This window comes from Pygocentrus nattereri, chromosome 24, assembly GCF_015220715.1.
Source record: "Pygocentrus nattereri isolate fPygNat1 chromosome 24, fPygNat1.pri, whole genome shotgun sequence".
NCBI lineage: Eukaryota > Metazoa > Chordata > Actinopteri > Characiformes > Serrasalmidae > Pygocentrus > Pygocentrus nattereri.
Genome location: NC_051234.1, coordinates 30,870,903 through 30,895,854, shown reverse-complemented (window position 1 = coordinate 30,895,854; position 24,952 = coordinate 30,870,903). Strand labels below are relative to the sequence as shown.

The 24,952-nt window shown below is 41.5% G+C and overlaps 1 protein-coding gene across 1 annotated transcript in view; it reads right to left on the bottom strand.

Moving 5' to 3' along the window:
• The window catches only part of pou6f2 (POU class 6 homeobox 2), a 197,291-nt gene extending 172,615 nt beyond the window's left edge, over nt 1-24,676 (bottom strand). The window contains exons 1-2 of the mRNA XM_017709204.2: nt 24,495-24,676; nt 23,501-23,666 (exon numbers count right to left, since the gene is read on the bottom strand). Of these exons, the coding sequence (XP_017564693.1) occupies nt 23,501-23,660 (160 nt within the window). The 5' untranslated portion in view covers nt 23,661-23,666; nt 24,495-24,676. The remainder of the gene's footprint in view (nt 1-23,500; nt 23,667-24,494) is intronic.
• Nucleotides 24,677-24,952: the final 276 nt, after the last annotated feature.

The following is a 24,952-nucleotide window of genomic DNA, read 5'->3' as shown; positions in this document are numbered from 1 at the left end:
AGCACTAGAACCCTTCACTCTGTAACACTACAGTACAGTACAGTACAGTAATGCTGGTTTCTGCTGCCGTTCTATTGGATATGCAGTGTTAAATCAGTGCCAGGCTAACGGTGGAGAACATTAACAGTGGTGTACATTAACAGTTAGAGTAAAATTAGCATCTGGCCACATCTATACAAGTCTAAGACCCATAGACTCGGAATGTCTTTCTGAGATTATGTGCTAAACTGTTATAGCAGCCACTGTTTTCAGGGTTTTCTGACTTCAGTTCTTCTATAACAAGTGAATGAAATGTAAATGGATTTAACCCAGGAGACCGACCTGAAAACAGTTTTTCTTTTTTGTGAACTTGATTAATTGGGCACCACTACTCTGTTGTGGGAATTTCTGTCTGATTAATTTGGAGGCATTATATATGTATGTAATAACACATATATTATTTATACATATTACTGTTGTGGGAAGAAAACCTCATAACTCCAAAATGGTAACTTTACAGGAGAAGGAAAAAACCTACTCTACTTTTAATGTAAGTCTATAGAGACTTTTCCCCAAGTCATTTTAGGCCGTTTCTTTTGGTCCATTCACCATGAAATTCACACACAATGTAAAGGACAACAGGAATTTTCAAATCATGTCAAAAACAGTAAAAATTTAGATTATTTATACATCAGAAGATTTTGTCAGTCAATCCTTTTCTTCCCCCTCAGTTTAGATATTCCTCCACTTTGATGACCCATCACTTTGTTTACCCATCCATAACTTTAACCCAGAACTCTTTGGGCTCACCTTTGTTCGGTTTAGTGTGCCCTTTCTGTTCTTGGTGCCTTTAAGAGGTTTGCTTTCAGTGCAGCTTCTGTATATCTTCTTGAAATCTTCTGTGAAAGGAGGATCATGAGACTTCCACCTTTAAACTGCCTCATTTCTTTGGTTGTTATTTCTGGACAGTTTCATCGCAAATCTCGAAACCATTTTCAAACAGGTGCTATAGAGAACCATCCAGCACATTCTCCATCAATTTGAAGAACAATTTCACCATGTAAAGAGCCATTTATACATGAAATGGTTCTACGCAGAACCCTAAAAAGAACCACTGCCTTTAGTAAAGAACCCTTGTGTAGAGTTTTATCTTGGTTTGTGGCTTTTACCCCAAAAGCAGACCCAGAAGGCAGCATCCAATGGCTACAATCAATTGTAAATATTTACAGCTCTTTTGTTTGTACACAATTAACCTTTTATTTACGTTTTTAAACACCTGCTGTAATTTTACATTCATTCCTAACTCAAAGCTCTTTGCGATGAGTGCAGGGGTCTGTTGTTTCAAAACTTTCAACACCAATATTTATATTTGCAAATTATTATAATGTGAACTGGATGAAAAGTTGACTCAAGCCCATCAAGTCACATGTCAATGCATTTCTGAATTTTTGGCTGCTGGAAAATCATCAATAGTGGCACATTTTTTTTGACCAAAAGAGAAAGAAAGGCCTAAACCTTAGGCTGAATATCGAGAGAAGGTATGAAGCGGGAACCTCCGTCTTGATATGTGGAATACTGCAAAACAACAGGAGCAGAAAAGAGAATCTCCACTGAGGCACTGACGCAATCTGTAGCCACAGGATATGAAATGATGAAAAACTTTCACAAATAATAACCAAAGTGCAGAAGTGTAACTGTCCTCTGCTGTACAGAACACTGGAGTTTGTGACACACACTATACATTATATTTCCAAAAGTTCATCCATCTAAATCATTGAATTCAGGTGTTCCAGTCACTTCCATGGCCACAGGTGTATAAAGGCGAGCCCCTAGGCCTGCAGACTGCTTCTACAGACATTAGTGAAAGAATGGGTCGCTCTCAGGAGCTCAGTGAATTCCAGCGTGGTACCGTGATCGGACGCCACCTGTGCAGCAAGTCCAGTCGTGAAATTTCCTCACTACTAAATATTCCACAGTCCACTGTCAGTGGGATTATAACAAAGTGGAAGCGATTGGGAACGACAGCAACTCAGCCACGAAGTGGTCGGCCACGTAAAATGACAGCGAGGGGATGCTGAGGGGCATAGTGTACAGAGGTCACCGACTTTCTGCAGAGTCAATCACTACAGACCTCCAAACTTCATGTGGCCTTCAGACCAGCTCAAGAACAGCGTAGAGAGCTTCATGGAATGGGTTTCCATGGCCGAGCAGCTGCATCCAAGCCTTACATCACCAAGCGCAGTGCAAAGCGTGGAATGCAGTGGTGTAAAGCGCCGCCACTGGACTCTAGAGCAGAGACGTGTTCTCTGGAGTGACCAATCACGCTTCTCCATCTGGGAATCCGATAGACAAGTCTGGGTTTGGTGGTTGCCAGGAGACGGTACTTGTCTGACTGCATTGTGCCGAGTGTAAAGTTTGGTGGAGGGGGGATCATGGTGTGGGGTTGTTTTTCAGGAGTTGGGCTCGGCCCCTTAGTTCCAGTGAAAGGAACTCTTAAAGCTTCAGCACCAAGAGATTCTGAGTGCACAAAGCAGGTCCATAAAGACACGGATGAGCCAGTTCGGTGTGGAAGAACTTGACTGGCCTGCACAGAGTCCTGACCTCAACCCCATAGAACACCTTTGGGATGAATTAGAGCGGAGACTGTGAGCCAGGCCTCTCGTCCAACATCAGTGTCTGACCTCACAAATGTTCTTCTGGTCAAAAATTCCCAAAAACACTCCTAACCCTTGTGGAAAGCCTTCCCAGAAGAGTTGAAGCTGTTATAGCTGCAAAGGGTGGGCCGACATCATATTAAACCCTATGGATTAAGAGTGGGAATATAGTGTAGCTTACATACTGTAATAACATTAGTACATTAATTTTATGTTAACTGTCAGCTTAGTTTTGTCTTTGGTTTCTATTTCAGCAACAAATCTTCATATCGATGTTCCACTCCAGCACTGGCTGAGCCAGAAAAGTGACCTGGTACATCACTCCTCATGTATTATGTAACAACCATTGTAATTAATCATGTGTTATTGTGTTGCTACATGAATTGGCTGAATTGGCACAGCACTTGTGCATTTAGACCCACTATACCCATTCATCCCAACACAGAGTAAAAAATGTCCCAGTCATTTCTACTTCTAAGTCAGCTTTGGCGTGTTGTTCATCTATTGACCTAAAACTAGAAATTTCATGAATGTGCGTCAAACGTAATGAATTCTTTTCACAACACCTCACGTGGCTTCTCACTGTGTCTGATAGCCACACACCCACCAGTGTGTTTTGGATGCGCAGTACATGTTAGTCCAATGGAGCAAACAGTGAGGGTTCCCAGGGTGGTGTGAAGAAATCAACACGGCAGATGCCCAACATACCATGCCTAACATGTCAGCCGCTGCCCCTTAGGCCACCCACACTCACACACCCTCTCCATCCCTCCCCTCCCCTCGGACCCCCCCTCTCCTGAGTGGCCTACTTTATCCACAACCTCTGCAGCGAATGTCTCTAAATTGACTGCAACCGAGAAGGAAGATGTAAGGCTTTCATTTTTGTTGTTTTATTGTGTCTTTACTGCAGGTTAACTGCTGGCGTGTGTAGGTGTGGAAACTAATTGTCATATGTGATGCAGCCTCATCTTCACCAGGCATCAGTTGGTTACTCCGCCCCTGATTGTCTCCTCCTGTGTTTCCACCTGTCCCTCGTTTACCCTCCTGTCTGTAAGCCCTGTGTTTTCCCCTGTCTGGTTACTGGTCTTTGTTTGAACTGTTTGATGTACTGTTTATATGTTGATTCGGTGTTTCCGTGTTTATCATGCCTGACTTTAACTCTATCCGCGTAGGCCATCTGACTTTGGACCGTTATGACCCTGATTTTGGATTTGCCCACAATAAAAGTCGCTTATCTCAGCATATGCATCCGCCTCCTCGCTCCCCGTTGGGCCTTTTTTATGATTCATTAAGACCCAACTACAAATTAATACAAAATAAATGATGTAGCAGTGTTCACTAGTCAGGAGTCAATTCACTAGTCAGGAATCAATTCACTAGTCAGGAGTCAATACACTAGTCAGGAATCAATTCACTAGTCAGGAGTCAATTCACTAGTCAGAAGTCAATTCACTAGTCAGGGGTCAATTCACTAGTCAGGAATCAATTCACTAGTCAGGAGTCAGTTCACTAGTCAGGAGTCAATTCATTAGTTAGGAGTCCATTCACTAGTCAGGAGTCAATTCACTAGTCAGGAGTCAGTTCACTAGTCAGGAGTCAGTTCACTAGTCAGGGGTCAATTCACTAGTCAGGAGTCAATTCACTAGTCAGGAGTCAATTCACTAGTCAGGGGTCAATTCACTAGTCAGGAGTCAATTCACTAGTCAGGAATCAATTCACTAGTCAGGGGTCAATTCACTAGTCAGGAATCAATTCACTAGTCAGGGGTCAATTCACTAGTCAGGAGTCAATTCACTAATCAGGAGTCAATTCACTAGTCAGGAATCAATTCACTAGTCAGGGGTCAATTCACTAGTCAGGAGTCAATTCACTAATCAGGAGTCAATTCACTAGTCAGGAATCAATTCACTAGTCAGGAGTCCATTCACTAGTCAGGAGTCAATTCACTAGTCAGGAGTCAATTCATTAGTTAGGAGTCCATTCACTAGTCAGGAGTCAATTCACTAGTCAGGAGTCAATTCACTAGTCAGGAGTCAATTTAGACTGGTTCTCATAGAAACCAACTTGGACAGTTTCCTCAGTGGCACTGCAGCATTGCTGGCAACAGAAGCAACTTCAACAAAGTGGAGGTTTAAAAATAATTGTCACCAATTTTCTGGTTTGGCCTTTGACCTGTTTTTTTTTTTTTTTGTAACAAGCCACAAACTAAAAATGTTTTCTTGCATACATTAGAACCATATTATTACTATTTAAGGTCAAATATTACTATTAAACATTATGAGCATTCAGCCTTTCAGTTACAGCTCAACATAAAAATTGGATTGGATGGACGGATGGATGGATAGATAGATGGATGGATGGATGGATGGATAAAAATTGTGTCAAATAAATTTAATGTTGACATAAAAACTGGAAATCATAACACCTTGTGTTTTATGATGTGGAGGTGAAAAATGACAACACTGGCTTAATATGAGCAGCGAAACAAACTAACAAGGTACAAAAGGTCAATTTTGAATTCAGGTTAACTTTAAATCAAGAACTCAACGACCCCAAACTGCCCACCCCCCAAAAGAGGAGAAGCAATGCAGCCAACATCTGAATCTTCCTCTACAGCATCTTCTTGTCATTCCTCCTCTCATTTCTCCATCCCACATTCATTCCCTCACCCACACGTCCACCCCTCCTCTCCTCTGTGTCTTTCACCAGGATCAATACGCATCATCATAAACACGAGCGATCGGACAGGATTGCCGCTGACCCGCTGCGAGCCCTCTCTCTCTCAAACTCTCCCGTGCGGGGTCATCCCGTGCCCCCGTCTTGCCAACCTATTGAAGGTCGTGCAAAAGGACCGGCGCTTTGAAGCCCCTGAAACTCCATTCTGCCAGAACAGAGGCGCCCCCAGTTTTTATTCCACATCCTCAAGTACGAGTGTGTGGGAGGAGTGAGGGGTGGGGGGAAAAAAAAAAAAAACTAATAACTTCTTCAGATAGCTAGTATCTCTCTCTCTCTCTCTCTCTCTCTCTCTCTCTCTCTCTCTCGCACACACATACACAACCCTTCCTATATAGGCACACTCTCCCGCCTCTCATCTCCTCGGTCTCTTGGTTTCAAAGGAAGCGAATAAGGCAGAAGGACAGAAGGTTATGCATTAGTACTGGTCAGTGCTCAAAGAGACTCCGTCATAAATAATAAAGGCTCGGGGAAGGACATCCAGGCTCTAGTTAACGCGTCTTGCGCCGCAGCACATCAGACGGCAGCGGCGAGATTGTCATTTCGACCACCCGCTCGATCCACATGATTAGGTGACGGTTTCAATTATAAGCTGCCATGGAAAGAGCATGAACAACACGGAGAGACGAGCCAGAGTTTGTTTGCGGAGTTTTCCATACGTCCCAAAAGACGTGGGGTGATGCTCCGCAGTGATGACTGCCTTTACATTTTGTATGAACTGGAATGCAAATAGTTCCCCATGTGGGTTTTCTGAGCAGAGCGATAGGAACTGAGAAGAATACTGTGGTCTTAATTAACCCTCCTGCGTCCCACATTTTTTGAGGGTCCAACTTTTTGTTGCATTTTTCACTACGTTTAAGAACAAGGGTGGGGAAAGGGAGGGGGTGGGGGAGGCAGGACGGTGACGAACATTCTTGGGAATACACACAAATCCGAAATAGAGCAAAGGCGATACATAAACATCTAGACGACTCGACAATTGTACTTAATTTAGCTGGAAACTAAAATTCTTGAACAGAGTCATGAGTCATGTAAACTCTCAGTTCCTTACTGTTGACTGGTTTTCCTTCGTAAGCACAGCTGTAAGATTCCATCCGAACTATATTTTGAGAACTAGATATCCAGAATTTTGTTGCAAGACACCAAGTTTTCTTGGTGGCTGTAAAAGCTGCCACCACCATCCTTCACTGAATCAGAGTCGTCATTAAAGGCCATAAATATGGAGACAGTGGATCACCGAGATCGAGTATGCTAGATAGTATAACCTATGTAGAATGTCCATATCGCTGTCGCTGTGAGAAAACCCCATATCTACATTTTTAAGGGTTTACACTTTTTGACATAATTTGAAAATACACATTGCTCTTTACATTGTATGTAAATTTCATGATGAACAGACTAAAAGAAATGACCCCAAATGACCTGGGGAAAATTCTGGTTCCATTGACTTACATTAAAAGTAAAGTAAGTTTTTTGCTTCTCTTGTAAAGTTACTATTTTGGAGATACGAGGTTTTGTTCCGACAACAGTGTCATATTTGCTCGATTCCCAGAACATATCTGCAAAATGTACCAGGTGCAGAGACATATGCTCTGTGACTTATTCCATAATGGATAAACTGATGGGTCAAAAATTAGTGGATATAGTGTTCCAGTCCAAGGAAGGACCAGTACAGGAAAGTTCTTGCTCCCAGAGTTGTTCAACTCACAACTGCTTTATATGATGGTCGACCAAATTATTGTAAATAAACAATACCTTGCCCCGTAGATTGACCAAAGGCCTTGTCCAGTCTAGCAAGGGGTGAGAGTTGAGGTTGCTGCCCCAGGGAACTCCACAGGCTCAAAATGCGGAATGAAGTTTTAAATAAACAAAGTATGAAGAAGCTGGAAGACTAAAAAGCATTAGAAGCTCCTGAAATGACAGCAAACCACTATTGCCACATGCATCGTCTGCTGTATTTATACCTTCAGAGGACCAAAAAGAATTAGAGAACAGCTCACACCCAATCAAAACCGTGAAATGATTCCATAGAGTAGCGCATTTTGTTTCCATCCATCCATCCATCCATTTTCCAAGCCGCTTCTCCGTCAGGGTCGCGGGGGGGTGCTGGAGCCTATCCCAGCAGTCTTCGGGCGAAAGGCACGATACACCCTGGACAGGTCGCCAGCCCATCGCAGGGCAGACACACAGACACAGACAGTCACTCACACACTCACACCTAGGGGCAATTTAGCACGTCCAATTGGCCTGACTGCATGTCTTTGGACTGTGGGAGGAAACCGGAGAACCCAGAGGAACCCCATGCAGACACGGGGAGAACATGCAAACTCCACACAGAGAGGACCCCGTTCACCCGGCCAGGGAATTGAACCCAGACCCTCCTCACTGTGAGGCGACAGCGCTACCCACCACGCCACCATGCCGCCCGCGCATTTTGTTTATCACTCATAATTCAGTGAAACAAGTGGAGCAGATGTGCAACTTTCAATAGGAAGGAACAGAAGTAGAATGTAAATAATTATGTAACTACGTAATTAATTAGGTAGTTACACAGACATTATGTATGTAATCAAAATGGATTTCAACACAACAACAATAATTATCAGTTAACTGCTGTTTACTTTGTGAAATATTGAGCTCTAGGAAAACGGTTAAGCACTACAAGCCACCCGTTGTCACTTTCGTAACGAAACCTTCATTCAAACTTTCCAAAATCTCAATTTTTGTCTTTTTTTTTTACATAATTTGAAAATGCCAGCTGCCTTTTACATTGCATCAATATTTCATGATGAACAGACCATTAGAAATGGTACCAAATTACCTAGAATAAAATCTTATTGCATTAATTTCCACTCAAAGTTAAGAACATTCCTTGCAAAGTTGCTTTCCTGGAGATCCGAGGTTTTGGCCAGCCAGCGATGCTGCATTTCCCTTGACATGGTGTGACAGTAGAGAGAGTGGAAATGGATTTATGCACGGCGAGAATGGAGAGCCTAGAAACTTACATGAAACACCATCCTGCTTTTCATACTGTATTTCAACTTGGAAATGTGGCCTCTGGCAAAGCTGTGCAATGAGCAGGACTACGAGTCCAGTCATGAACATGGACGGATGACCAGACATTGCTGGGAGCCTTTCAGACACTATTTTGCGTGTCCGGCTCTAATTCTGTTTTTAACCTTCGCTGTCCGTCAAAAGTTTGTGGTCATGTGTCTTTTCAAAGTCTTTTTAAATAAGCACGTTTTCTCTGCCACTTTGCAGGAAAAATAGCTCGGCATGTTAAACAGAAGCCTCAAAAAAACCGCAAAGCCGAGGAAACAACTGAACAAAGCGCTTACTTGAGAAACTCTTTAACGTAAACAAAACCTTTGCAGGTATTTAATCATGATCATTTAAAAAAACGACGGGCCAAAAAGTATGTCGCAAAACTATGACATCAAGGCCCTGAGGAAAGCACTCCCACGATAATCACGACTACAATCAATACATATTTTTGACCAAAACAAGAAATATCTTGCATACCAGTCTGTCATCATTAGTACGTTTTCTATGCCCATTATAAAACTCGAAACACGAGTGCCAATTAATTTCCATGGGCCTTTCTGTCCTTGCTGACCCCAAAAGAAGCTTGTTTAGAAAACAAAAGTGGCCCTAGCGCAGGTCCCAGATGCACACCCCCCACCCATGCTTGAATAGCATCTTATCTGTAGCCGCTGGCACTACAGACGCATTAGCGAGTAGATTACACATGCTTGGTAGGCATGCATTAGGGAGATGGGGACAGGTCCCGGCTCTAAGCAGACGACTAAAGGCCTAGGCCCGGGTCTATAATGAGATCTAACTCCTCAGGAGAGGCACTCGGGGCCAGTGGGCTCTATTTACAGAGGCCGGCCTCATTTAAAAGACTGTGTCTGTGTCACTTTATTACTTAGCCCCGGCGAAGCACATCAAGGCTCTCTTTGCATTAAGACCACACACCCCCACCACCACAACCACCCCACCTCCCTATTTGCAGCTAAGCTGATTACACAAACATAATGTGTGTGTTGTGTGTGTGGGGAGGGGGGGTTCTGCGAAGGGGGTTGTAAGAGCCTAATGTGAGTGTGTGGCTGTGCCTGTGTACTTATATGTGTATAAAGCGAAAAAGGAAGTCTGGGATAAGGAGATAGTAATGCATTTTGCTTGTGGCTGACCATTAAAACAAACTAATTTCTGTCTTCAGGTCAACTTTTAGGCACGTGGCTCTCCAAGGCAGGAGTGATGGTACCGTTGTATGACTCTGAGAATGCACTATAGCGAAATATCTTTTTTTTTTTGACCACAGTTTGATGTTCACTGCAGGCTAAAAGTTTGGAAGCACTGCTAAGAGATAAGAGGTACGGTAGTGTGCAAAAGTTTCGGCACCCCCACTGTTGTTTCGTTGACTTTTGCATTGGTAACATGCCACGTCCTCTATAGAGGGTGTACTTTTTAACGCACAGTTACTGTTTATTTTGTAAATGTAATGCATTGGAAAAATGTGGCCTGTGCAAAAGTTATGGCACACTGTATATTTACTTTTTTTTTTTTTAATGTGTTAAAATAAACAGAAACTGTGCACTAAAATTAGCTTCCATTTTTGCGTCCCTAGCGTTTACAGACATTAAACTTGAAAAACGTTCAGGTTACAAATTATTTCTATTTTAAAAATATATTTCTTGAGCCTCAATTTACCAATACTGGTTTTTAAATCAATCGTATTGAATTCCAAGCACCACAGAAGAGCTCGCCCCAGCCGCGTGTAACGCTTTGTAGGTAAAAATGTGTTTTCTACAATTTTAACTGCAATGATCTATTCTTGACTATGAAATATATTATTTAAACGGCATAAAGAAAACAAAAGCCAAATAAATATTATAAAATATATCATGACAGTCCCCCAGGAGTCGTGTCACTGGTGTCACCGCGTAACAAAAAACTCTTATTTTGAAATAAAAGTCACGCCGATGACGTCACTCGACCTCCTTTCACCTGTTTTCTGAGGATCTATGGAGAAAAGCTCGTGGTGAGTCCACTGAGTCTCTCAGTTCTCGGAGATCTTCTCATTCAGCTCATGATCTGATACGAAGCTTCTAGCTGACGTCACCGGTGTGACCGACTTTACTCTGAGGTAATAAGGCCATATTCATGTTTAGTGGGTGTGCACTTATTTTGACTTTGAAAATAATGTGACTATAATTGAAGCATTTAATTCAACGTTTATAGCGACGGTGCACAATTAAATCTTAACATTAAGTCTTCATTTTTGCGAACAGCTTCAACAGCGTTACTAAATGAAGTTCTAGATATATTCAAATATCTTCAGTTGGTGTTAATGACAGCTTGGCCTTTAGGTTTAGCAGGTTTATTAAAAAGGGTGAAAACTTTTTTCCGTGCAATGTTGAGGAAAATTCTTTATACTTTTGGCCTATAATAAATTTGGTCGACCGTCTATTGTCTGTGTGTTAAGCCTGAAGTGACTCCAGAGTTTCGGGCCATTTCTGCACGTTCTATCTACTTCTCCGAGAACAGTGAAGCATAAAACATATCGCCGCTGTCCACAACAGATACATTTTCCTCTCAAAGTCCCCCTCAATTACACAAATCAATACACATTTCTTTTATCTTTTCATCCCTTTTCTCCCTCTCTCCCTCTCTTTCTCTGGGGGCTGAAGGTGACCCCTGGGCTGGAACGTGTCCTCCATTTCGCAAGAATCGGTATAAGTGCTGGCCATTTGGCTTAGACGTTAAGTGTACAAAATGAGTGGTCCTGTCTCTCCGGCCCCTCTCGTCCTGACAGGCTGATGATAGAAGCATCACATCCTGGGCCCCACAATAAAATGCAAACTGACAAGAGATGAGGCTTTGGTGGCTGAATATAATGCTGGATTGTGCCTCCGAGTGCCTTATTATCTTGTCTCGGGATGCTGGAGAGGAGGAGGGTCTCACGGAAAAAAAAAAAAGAGAGAGTAGACACTACACTGTACCCCCCCCTCCGCACACACACACCCCCAGACACATGCAGACACACTACTTTGGCCTTCTAACCACCGCTTTCGCAGCTAATGTCCACTTTTTTCCCCACAATAAACAGCACGGGGCTGTTGGGGATGTTTACGTGTGGCAGCTGGAGTGGAAAGCTGCAGAAATGAGCTTTTTAAAAGGCGGAGGAGGTCGCGGGGCGAGGGTGAGGAGGGGATGCAGGGGAGATGAAGGAGAGAGATGTTGTTGTGGAGTTAGCTTTGCTGCGGCCGCTGTATCACTGATAATCCACCAGCATCCAGCTCGCACAAAGACTTCGCACGGGAGTCTATAGACAAGCGAATCTCTCACAAACACATCGCTGCGTTTAACCTCATGAACTCGCAGTCCCCGCAGCTACGGCCTAGGATAGCTGCATGACGCTAAACACTATCTTACTAAACGCTACAGTTCTATCGCCGTGCAGTACAATATTTTCACCTTTTTATGCTGGTTGGATCATCAGAAGTTCAGTGGAACATCTAAATTTGGTCAAAAAAAAAAAAACAGGACTTTTACTGTATAAGTGCTGTAAAATGTAATAGTCTCAATTAGAAAAGGGGCTAAATGCATGTAAATAAAACAAATGCACTATATTTTAGCATTAAATAAAATGTAAATTCACAAATTTAATTGATCGCTTTTATTTCAAAATGTTTACTATTCATTCAGCAGTTGTTACTGTTATTATGGTAAAATACTGTATATCAGAATGACCATCTGAATTAGTGAAAGTGCAGAATTACAGAAAAAGGCTAGGAAATGTATTTCTAAGATGTTGAATGACGGCAGTGCTCGAGATTGAGAACGCACCCCCTGCGGGACTTTTACCATAGTTTTTTTTTTTTATAGATTTCTTTAGACAACATGCTTATAGCAAACTGTAAAAAAGCATTGATATTTGTTAAAAGGACTCATTTACATATTACAGCCTTGTGAGCTATGAGTGTTCCGAATTATCCTTACTTACTGCCCATACTAGTATAGAAAGGAAACATTAGATTAAAATAATATAAACTTTCGGCTTAGCAGATTTTCTACCGTGTCCAAAAGTTTGTAGACACCTGTTCATCTATGTTTGTTCTGAAACGAAGAGTATAGCGAGTCTGTGCTGCAGTAACAGCCTCTACTCTTCTGGGAAGGCTTTATACTAGATGTTGAACATTGCTGTGAGGATTTGATTGAGCATTAGTGAGGTCAGGTACTGATGTTGGACGGTCAGTTCTTGATCACTCCAGCTCATCCCAAAGGTACTGGATGGAGCTCCATCACGCCAGAGAACCCAGTTCCACTGCTCCACAGCCCAGTGCTGGGGGGGCTTTATACCCCTCTATCACTGGGCATGGTGATCTTAGCCGGCTGCTGGAGTTTACCCCCATTCTACTGGTCAATCCTTTGTGCTCACAACTTGTGTCAGCAATGGTTGCACCTAAAGGTCGCTGAATTCACCGTGTCTGGATAGTTTTGGACATACAGTGTCAGTTTTGACATCCATCTAAAGACGACTAACAAACAATTTGTTAGCTTGGCAACAGAATCTTGACTCTCTCGGGGAGGGGAAACTTAACTACATATCAAAAATGTGCCATCATGTTCACATTCCTTAAAGGTTGCATGTAAAGTGAGAAAAGCAGTGGCCCTAAAACGGAACCTTGCGGAACTCCAGAGCCATATACCCAAAAGAGAAAAAATGAAGATGCGAGTGTACTCATTGTTTTGTTGTCTGTATATCATAAGTATGACAAATATAAAGAATCAACGCTCCCAACAAATACATTTTATAAGTCTGGACTGTCCAAACTTCTGGTAATAGCATATACAAACAGAACTATCCTTCCCTTGCATTCTAAATGTCTAACGTCTAAGTGTCTGAACCTCAGCCGCCAAGTGACACAATTAATAATGCATCTTGCATTCAGCTGAAGCAGACGTTTCTTTGTTTTAAACCTAGCAGTTCTCTGGAGGAACCTGTGTGGCATCAGCTTTCACCAACAGTTACAAATATCATGAAAAAACTTTAGAGCATTGCTCCATCCACACCACACAAACCACATTCTAAGACGAAGCCTCGAAAGATAAATAAAAGCTTTTGATCCTCGGTGCCCAACGTCGAGGTCAAGTCTTTGTCGGCTGCCGAATGTTCTCATATGTATGCAAGTAGGTTTACGACTGAATATTTGTCCACGTGTGTCCCAGCAGCTCTGCGACGCTGAAAAGCATCTCTATTATGATCACAGTCCGCACAGAAAATCAAGTTTAAAAGCTTGTTGTGCTGCTGTATCTTTTCAAAGCAGGCTATGCAAAGGCTCCAGCCACGGTGACCACATTCGATGCAGAAGCACTGTATTGAGACCCGCAACACACAGCGTCCTTGTGACCTATTAATGTCTAGGTCTGTACGGCTGTACGTCTGGGTCAAAGCCAGGGGCGGCTGACTAAGTCGGATAATATCCAAGCAGGTGAAACGAGATGCCTAAAGAGTGACCACACATGTTGTTTTTATTTACTATTGTACTGCACAGATAATGTAAATGCCTCTGAAGGAGTTTCCTATATGAAATACTAAAGCCAGCCTCTGGCCTCTGCAACATTCGTGACAGAATAGGTTTTTGCTGACATGCTACATGAAACAATTTCAGGGCAGAAAAATGAAAGAACGTAAAGATTGTTTTCTTTAATGTTCACAAAATTTCCCCACCCCTCGAACAACTGGTTTAGGATGGGGTTAGATGCTCTTGCGTAGAGTGTACGGTTCCTGTCATATTAAAACTTTTATTTGCCTAAATATTAAATTCTATTAACTTGTATATGGATCACGCTCCCAAACTGGTTCAGAGTTTGACTTTGAACTCTAGACTAAAACCCTTTTGCTTTGAGTTGCTCTAAGCCTTAATTAGGTTTATTTTGTCACAACAAATGATTACACTTTTTCATTTTTTCACTATCAAAACAATCATAACACCACCAAAAAACCTACCAATTGTTAGAACTCATTTTAAGCAGAACTCAAAATTGCCAGTGCAAGGTCAGCAAACACAGCTCTGAACAGCTGGTCACACAAAAAGTCATCAGATCAAATCATTTTTCATTAAAACCCCAAAAAGTGTGTGTTTTGGTAGTGTTCGTTCTTAATGCTCTCCACTGATTTTCAGACTTTGGGACCCATTTCTTTCAAAACATTGAGATCTAACTGCTCACCATGTGGCCATGAGGGACAGGGATGCAGCCTCACTCCCTGTTCGGAAGTGCAGGGGCGTGGTCAAAATAAGGCTCCACCCACGGACTAAAACTGACATGAAAATGTGGGGTAGCAAATTTTTAAAAAATGATTTATTTAAAAATTCAACTGATCAATCTATATCATTCAAATTCAAATTCACATTAAAAGAAACATTTTTTTAAAATGTAAGGTGTAAATTTAGGGGTTAGGGTTTGGGACAGACTCCTTCCAATAGAAAGTAGCCTAGTTTTTAAATATATTTAGCTAATGACTATCTCTATAAATGTCTTGGGTTTAAATAGAGCCAAACATGGCCCTAGTAAATGTCTAAGATCCGAATACTTCATTGTTTTTTAAACTTTTTTTTTATCGAGGGGAGCTCAGTTTACACTACAGTGGTTTTTCCCCAGATGGAAGGTGCTTCAGAAAAAAATCCCACACAATTCCGACAGATGCAGTTACAATGTGAGGTTTAGAGCCTTCATTTGAAGTTTCGGAGTAGACAGTACTGTACCAGAGATTCTGTTGATGCCCTCTTTCAGACTTGAACCAGCAATGCTTTGTTTAGGCCTACGGGGGCAAAGTTTCACAATGCGTTTCCTATCTAGGAACTTCTGCCTATAGTTATCTCAGTATTTACACCAGCTGCCATTTACAATGTCTGAGCGTTTCAATACAAATGAACCAATAGAAATGATCTTTTTTCCCGTATGAGGTTCTTTATGGCTGCAGTGATACGTTATTTAAATGACCTAGGGAACAAATTGCCCTATATGGAACAGCTTTAAACTGACCATTACCTACCAACTCAACTCTATTGGACAGAAACTTTTGCAGCAAATTCATTATTAGAACTAATAGTGCAAATTGGTTTCATCCTAACCCGAAAGAACCCAGTTGCATTATGAATCGGTCACTCCTGGCTTTGACCCAGACGTACAACCGTACAGACCTAGACATGAATAGGGCACAAGGGCACTGTATGTAGCGGATATCAATACAGCGCTTCTGTATACATGAATCAAATGCGGTCGCAGTGGCTGGAGCTTCTGCATAGCCTGCTTTGAAAAGATACAGCAGCACAACAACACAACAAGCTTGTAAACTCAAAGTCGGCTTATTCGCTTGATTTTCCATGTGGATTATCATCACAATGTACGTGTTGCTGAGACGCCTCTCAGAGAGACAAACTGCGGCCGGCGCGGAGACGCCTTAATCTGCTCGTTGCAAATTCATGTACTCTCAAAATAATATTTAAGCCCAAAAAGTTAAAGCTTATGGATTTTAATTACGTCAATTTTATCTATTCAATTTAAAAACATAAATCTAGTGTAAAAATGGTACTATAGTTTGTTTCTCCATCATGTTCAATAAACCTGAATGAATTAGATAACGGGTAAATTAGAAGTGCTTCTAGGATTTATGCAAATTTATGAATTTCTAGAGTTAATAGCACCTTCTGTATTCACAGCACAGTTACTCTGACTGTGTGAATGTGTTGAATGATAAAACATTAAATTCACAAACATTTACTGTCGTTCAAGCTGTATTAGACAGTATTTGGGTCTCATTACAGGAAACATGTGAACTTCAAATTCTAACGTGAAAGAAATGAACAGAACTTTATAGATTTATAGATTTGATCAAATTCCCTGCTTTAGGATTTCTATTCACTCCCAGCTGAACTGCTAATTAAAGCAGATGTTTATGAGCCCAACGTTCCTCTACTGAGGTGCAGCTCTCGTGCTGACCACCATGCCGGTCAGCAGCTCATGCTTATCAGTCACTGCATGCCATGCTAACACATCGAGGTCACCTACAGTTACAGAAACCATGACCTGCTGATTTGAATATTAATAAAATACGTCTTTAAATACAGCTTCACAATAAAACCCCAAAATTGTTTGTTTAATCTACCTTTGGTACCCGTTACCATGACAGCAGGCCTAGCAAGGATGCTGGCTGGCTAGTTCGCTGGTGTTTGTCTAGAGTTTCTCTCAAAATAAGAGAAATGAAACATTAATATTTGGACAAAAACATTAAACACACAAATTAAATTAATGTGCATCACGATTTCATTGCAGTTGGACTGAATATCAAAGGATGGCAGGAGATTGTAAAAGTAGTCATTTCGTGTCCATCATGACAGCTGAAGCAGTTTCCTGGCCGGTGATGCGTTTCCTGTTACTGTTGCACATCAGCGCGGCCTCCTAATGGGATTTAGTGGAAGAATCTAAAAGCTCTTATACAATTCAATTAAACAGTTTTGGATTTATCCAGACTGGGCTGCTTCTAATCAAAATCAATACGTAAAGTGTATTTAATTTTAAGTTTTTTAAAATAGGTTTTAGGTCAAATATTTGCTTAATGTTTATGATGGACATAAATCTGTTTTTTTGAGTGTAGATAAAACAAGAACCTTATATTTTGTTTCACTGAGCAAATCTCAATTTAACCTTAATAATAAGATGTTAATAGGCATTAAAAGCTGTGGAATTGTTTTATATAACGAGTACAGACATAAAACAAATGCCTGTTTATCATAGTATGTTAATATTCTCTCATTTTAACAAAATTATGATTAAAAAAACTAATTTGGGACCAAAGGCTAGGTCCAAAAAAAAAACCTCCATGTAAAAACTCTATTCTGATAAAAAGCAGTGCTTTAAAAAAAAGTCTTGGTTGAGAAGCCACAGTAAATCTGACCCTCACAGTTTCAGCTTTCACCTAAACAATAAACAAACACAACAGGTATTCAGGTAAACATGTACACAAACACACAAACTAGCTCAGCACTTCCACGCCCGGCCTTTCCTTTATCGTCCTCGTGCTTTGGCTGCATTTTTCTTGGTTCTTTTGTAAGCAGAGTGGACAGTTTGGTCATTTTAGGCCTGCTATGGACACTGCCCCAGGACAGACTGAACAGTGGCCAAGCCCCAGCCTGCCCCCCAGTTAGCCCCAGGCACTGCCCTAAGCTCACCGATGCCAGCCTGCACTAGTCTTCACTGGAGGTCGAAGGTAATGGCCACTACAGCCGCTTCAGCCACTTACAGGGGAATACGTTTTACTTCAAATATCAGAAAACCTGACGTGCAGTGATTGTAGATCTCTAGAGAATTTGTACAGTCGTGTGCAAAGATCTTAAATAAATGGTTTTAAACAATGTATTCATCTCAGCAGTGAGCGCGTTCTTACTTTTAATATCAACGTATAGCATTGAAGTAGATGGGAATGAATAGAAATGCAGTAAAATGTAACAAGAATTTCTTATTTGTCAGAAAGTACCTGGTGCTGATTTAGGATAATGAAGCTCTGATTAACCAGAGCAGAACATATGCTGGACTTCCACAAGGAGAAGTTTGGAAATCACTAAACACAACATTAATATATCACTGCTGTCGGAACAAAACCTCCACTGTGTCTCAGTTTTTGTCATTTTTCAGTTTTTGACATCATTTGAAAATGACAGTTGTCCTTTTCATTGTGTATAAATTTCATGATCAGTGGACCAAAAGAAACGGCCCAAAATGACTTGGAAAGACGTCTGGTTCCATTGACTTCCATTAAAACGACAGTAGGTTTTTTCCTTCTCCTGTAAAGTTACCATTTTGGAGATATGAGGATATATATATATATATATATATATATATATATATATATATATACATATATACACGCATACTAATATATATCATATAATATCCTAATACATGAATACTTATACATACAATATACTTATACAGTACTAATAATCATATATATATATATATATATATATATATATATATATATGGTTATTAGTACTGTATATTGTATGTGTAAGTATTAGTATTGTCTCAAATACTGTCACAAATATGCATTAGGCTATTACTACTATCCGCAAAATAGTCTTTAATATGTTATTACTGCAATATGACAAAGAAAACATGCTTATTGAGATGAAAACATTTTAAAAAGCTACATTTCGCCAAGCTTTTGTTGAAAGTGAGCCGTTTAGAATATCATATCATTCACTTGCCACTCATTAAAAGTAAACGCATTCTCCTTAAATACATTAACGTTTAATATGTCGCTGTATGTGTGCGCTCGCTGTGTTTGTCTTCACACGGAAAAGCTAAATCGACTACAAGACCGACAGACGACGAGCTGGAAAAAAAACAAAGGTGAAAGGATAAAGAAAGCGGGCAACAAAAGCAGGTTTGATGCTTATTAAAGAAAATTGTAACTCCGGCATTACGAAACAGTTACTGCTCTCTCTCTCTCTCTTTCTCTTTCCACACTCTCTGTCTTAGTCTCTCGCTCTCTCTCTCCATCTTTTTGGCGAATCTTGCCTTGGGATATCCTTAAAAATTCATCAGACTGACAGTGGGATCCTCCAGACCGATCAGCGAGGCTGACAGTGAGGGTCGGACAGGGATCAGAGAGACACCCCCCCCCCTTCAAACCTCACCCCCCCCCCCCCCCACCCCCCGCGAAAAAAAAAAAAAAAAACCCTCCCAGAAGTCAAATCAGCAAAGAGAGGCCCACTGTGGTAACACACTCCGTCTCCTTGGTGACAAGCTACATCATGCTCGCACTCCCACCCCATAGCACCTCTCTCACCCCCCCCGAAAAAAAATAAATAAATTTATATAAAAAGAAATCGCCTATCCACCGTCTATGCAGATACACAAGCATTCTCTCTCTCTCTCTCTCTCTCTCTCTCTAACACACACACACACACACTCTTGTTATGCTGGTAGGCACTCATAAGGGGGTAGCTGATGTCTGATGTATAATTTATCTCAAAACACCAAGCAATGCTCTTTATACTTCTCTTTTCATGTCTAATGTACTGCGGTGAACTGGCACGTCAGCCGCGTTACCTGCTTCAGTTTAATTAGAGCAGATGAAGCCTCGTGCGCTGAGGCCTACCATGTGTTTTACTCACCGGCGTCAATTAAAAGGATTTGAAACTAATTCGTGCACTCGGACTGCCTTGCGAGTAAAATCCAGTGACACAGATATGCACATATTTCTGTAAAGCGAGCGCTTCGTAAACACGCAGAGGCTGGCAACTGTTGGAATGGCAGCAATGGTTGCAGTGGTAGTTTTACAAGAAGCACACAGCACTAAACTGAAGGTAGTTGAGTTTAAGCTGAAAAACCGCGCGCTCTCACATTTAAATCACAACGTCTGGCGTCCAGCACAGAAATAACTATTCATTGCCCTGAATCGATGCAACAGGGTCAAATTTAGGGGCATTAACATAAAGCACTTCATTGTAACAACGTGATAGAGCAAAGAGAGCCACCCACAGAGCAGCTGCGTGGGGGGGGGGGGGGGGGGGGGGGGGGGAGAGAGAATGTGTGAGAGAGAGAGAGACAGAGAGAGAGAGAGAGAGAGACAGAGAGAGAGAGAGAGAGAGACAGAGAGAGACAGAGAGAGAGACAGAGAGAGAGACAGAGAGAGAGAGAGACAGAGAGAGAGAGAGAGAGAGAGAGAGAGAGAGAGAGAGAGAGAGAGAGAGAGAGAGAGAGAGAGAGTGTCAAGGAGAGAAAGAGAGACAGAGACAGAGAGACAGAGAGAGAGAGAGAGAGACAGAGAGAGACAGAGAGAGAGACAGAGAGAGAGAGAGAGACAGAGAGAGAGAGAGAGAGAGAGAGAGAGTGTCAAGGAGAGAAAGAGAGACAGAGACAGAGAGAGAGAGAGACAGAGAGAGAGAGAGAGAGAGACTCACAGCTACAGAGCGGGTATCAAGCCTGACACAAGCCAAAAAAAGAGATGATAAAGATGATAAATGACAAAGAAAGAAAAAAGACAGAAGGAATAAGAAAAGGCAGAAAGAAAGAAAGAAAGAAAGAAAGGAAGAGAGAAAGAAAAAAGGAGGAGAGAGCTATGAGAGAGAGAGAGAGAGAGAGAGAGAGAGAGAGAGAGAGAGAGAGAGTTGCAACTACTGAGTATCAAGACTGACACAAATTTAAAAAGAAACAAAGATGATGAACAGAAAAGAGGAAAGAAAAACGACAGGCCAAATAAAAGAAAAGAAAGAAAGAAAGAACGAAAGAAAGAAAGAAAGAAAGAAAGAAAGAAAGAAACGAAAGAAAGAACGAAAGAAAAAACGAAAGAAAGAACGAAAGAAAAAAATGAAAGAAAGAAAGAAAAGCAGGAATCCCTCCACGACGCGGCTCATGCTTCATGAACTGAACCGGACCGTAAAGAACGTGTAAAGTATCTTACGGATCCACGTCGTTCACTTTCTGAGTCGCTTGTTGAGAAAGACGGTATTTAATGTATGAATGAATATAAATACATAAACAAATGAAGATTTGAAGCATTTCTAATTTACTGAATTTACTGAAGATCAAAGGAACAGCAGCAGCTAAACTGTGGAATGAGTGATAGAGGAGTTTCTCGCTCTGATGTTCGGAATTAGGAGTGAAAATGAAGTGAACACAGTTTGTGTTTATTCATTTCTACAACCGTAGAAACGTGTGTCAGAGCAGAACTTCGGAATTTTTAAATGGGGAGAATAAATTTCAGACAAAATTTGAAATTGAAATCAGGCATCAGTGGCTTATTAGTAATGGTCAGATTTTGACGTCAAAGACTGACCTCACAACATACAAGCTCGGACAAATGTATGCGTGTGTGTGTGTGTATGTGTGTGTGTGTGTGAGTGTGTAGAATTCACATGTGTTACATTTCTCCAAATGAAGAAAATCCAAATCAAATGACTGCATTTTTATGATTGAAGTGACCGAAAAAAATAAATATTTAGGTGAGTTATAACGTGAAATATATAACATTCTCATGACATCACGATGTTAACTGAGCTGGATGTTCGTGTCGTTTATAAAGGTGTAAAGAAATTTCAACTGAGCTGAATAAATTTGTGTAATCATCAAAATTCAAGTGCTTCTGTCGACACCTGTAAAACGACAACATGCATGTTCCTGTCATTTAAATCGGAGAATCCGTCCTAACTCATTTAAATCTCGGTTGTATCCTAATTTATTCACCCTACTGAAGCGTCTTCCTTACTGGTTTTAGTGCAAACGCAAATTAGGAAAATAATTTTACTTAATTGTATATAAAAACTCATTTATGTTTAAATTATACTGAACTAAATTAGACTAACATTGCATATGAAGCAATATTCATTAACATGAATTCTATTAAGATATTCAGAATAACATTGAAAGAAAGGAAAATAAATAAAACAAAATAAAATGTTACACACCAAAAAAAAATACTTTTGCACAATTGTGCTGAATATTAGGCATAAAGTACATATCAGAAAACATATATAAAAATCATAGAAGCATCCAATTTTTCCCTTTTCACTCAGACGCACGACTTAAATCTGAAGCAGAAAAAAAAAAGCTGGAAAGTGAGGGTATCTCCCTCTCTCCATCACAGCTCTGAAAGTCAGCCCATTCAGATCAGAGCGGCAGATGAGGCTCAGGAGCTCTCCACACAACAATCACATTTCTCTCCCCTCAGGCGTCCCTGCTTTTCTCTCATTTTTATCTCCAGCCTCAGCCGAGGAGATCTCGCATGTGAAGAAATGTCACCCCGTATGACAGATGAGTGTGTGTGCGCCAGTTTGCCCCAGATTCTGTCAAATTCTGCTGCATTTGGAGCAAAAAAAAAGGGGTCCTCACATAGTGCCCTGATGCACCCCCTTTAAAAATGAAAAAAAAAAGGGCTCAGATGTTTCTAAAAACAGGACGGATCCAACCAAGAGTTCATCATCACGGACGGAGACGTTTACTTTTATTTACTGTGAGCTGCTTTAAGAAAATAGCATTACTATCTACGACAACAGTTGCTTGACAACTTCACAAGGCGAGAGATCTGATAAAGCTGCGTACTTTGTGTCACAATATTCCCCTAAAGACTTTCAGTAACAACAAAATACCGCAAACAGCAAAGGAGGACTTGAGTCTCCAAAATGCCAGCGCTTCTCCTGAGCCAACCAAACATGACACTTTCCGCATACTTGTTCCCAAACTTTTCTTTCCCAAAAACATCATCGGATGTCTACTGCTTTCACCCCCTCATCTTAGCATTAGCAGCGCAAATATCGTACTAGAAACTTTCTGATAACTTTCATCCAATCATGGCCAGCACTTTGGACCCTGTTTAGTACACTAGAACGCTAGAAATCAATCAATCAATCGGTCAACCTTTATTTAAACTCAGGGTACACTGAGGGAGACCCTTGTTTACGGAGTAGCTGAGCCAAAAATCCCTGCATCCCTTCTGAAAAACCTACAGTTATGACTTCTAATAATCTTAGTAAACTCCTCAAAGCCTACGGATCCATATGTGGGTGCTCACTTCAATTGGTCACTCCCAAAAGTGTCACAATAGTTACTGAATAATGTGTAGATAAAAATAAGACTTTGAATTAATGACTGAAAAACGGGTGTAGTTTTCAAGAGCTGTCTACAATTTCAGGACCCCCTTCTTATGGCATCCCTGCAAGTGCCACACAAATATATATATATATATATATATATATATATATATATATATATATATGTATATATATTTATATATACACACACACACACACACACACAAACACACACACATCAGCAGTGCTCCTCTACATTATTACTAATAAAATAGCAAAAAAAGGTTTCGCATAGAAGAACCACGGTTGGTTGCCTACAGAACCTTCCATGATGATCCAGATGTACAGACCCATTTTAAAGTTCACAGAACCTTCCCGTAGTGCAAAGGTTCTACACCAGTTAAAGATTTTTTTTTTCCTGGAAACAAGAGCCAAGAGCTAGGAACCTTTTAGGAATGCAGTCCTACCTCGCAAGCCTTGGTACTGAAGGTGACAGTGATGAACACTAGGATGATGAAGAGGGGGACTCACCGTACAGCTTGTCGTTGTCGTCAGCGTCCGGCGGCAGCAGCAGGGGCTCGTCGTTGGTCTCGCTGTCCGGGCTGGCAGCCCTCTCGTCCTCCTGCAGCTCCGCGCCTTCCATCTCTGCTCTGAGGGGGAGCAGCGGCTTGCTCAGCTGCCCTGTGATCATTGGATCCTGGAGGGTGGGGAGCGGGGCGGTACAGGCAGCCACGGACCGAGCAGGTCGGGATGGAAGAGGAGGAGGAAAAGGGGGACGAGACAGAAGAAACGCCGGTTAGCGCTTGGTACCCTCTCTTTCCCTCCACTTCTCAACCTTTTGCTCTCTCCCTCTCTCTTCCTCACTCTCTGGTACTGATCACTCATTCGCTCCCTCTCTCCCTCTCTCTCCCTTCTGTTCTCTCCCTGCTGGCTCAACTACTGCTGACTATAGTCGGCTGGAGAGCTCTCGTGGGCTTGTAGAGATTTTGAATGATTCCATTTGGTATCCCGCATGCCCCGGTGTACTCAAAGGCCTCATTTGCATACTTCAGTGTCATTTATGCACTGCAAACTCTGATGGTCTGATAAGATGTTTGGATACACACAGTTTAAATACACACTAAAGAGAAAATAATTGTTTGCTTTAATAAAAATACAGTTGCAGGTATGACAGCAAAGGACCAGATCTGCAGGTACTGCCACAGTTGCAGGCAGAAATGCACAGCACTTCAGCGCAAGAGTTGGCAGTGACGGCATCGCTGGGAATTTTAATGGCATACTTCATTCAAGTGCCACAGTGATTTACATATACTCTTAATTGGCCAAATAGTATTTCCACTTACGCAATCAAACATAACTCAATCGGGAGAGAGAGCACTTTTACGAGGTGACATAAAAAAGTAGTAATAATTTCGCCGTTAATTCGAAGCACAAGTGCAGCAACTCCCACAGCAGCGTGGGCAGGAGCACTTCATGGTTCTTTTTTTCTGCAATAAAAAAGAATAATAATAAAAAAAAAACTTACCAAAATGGTGTATCCAGATTACAACGAGAATTCGCTCCAAAAAAAAACAACAGTTCTATCGCAGTTATCCAAAGACTGAAGGAGAAGAGTTAGAGCATGCTAGGGAGTGGGTAGAACATGCTCTTCAAAAGCAGCCAAAGCAGCGTGTGACGCGGGGAAGCATCGGCCGAGTCACTGCTGGTCCAAGTCTGGGGATGCCTCTGGAGATTCAGTGGAGATGTCACCTCTACTCTCTCTCTCTCTCTCTCTCTCTCTCTCGACCTTTCTCCCTCTCCCTCTCCTTCCTCAGACGTACCTCCCCCCTCCTTCCCTGACGGCGGAGCACATCATAAACAAACACTGGCAAGGCAAAGAAAATAAATAAATTAATAAATAAAAAAAACCTCGCCTTTTCTCTTTCCCGCTGCCTTATTTATGGAGAAGTTTCTGCCTAAGTGGTTCGGAGATGGGGGACAGGT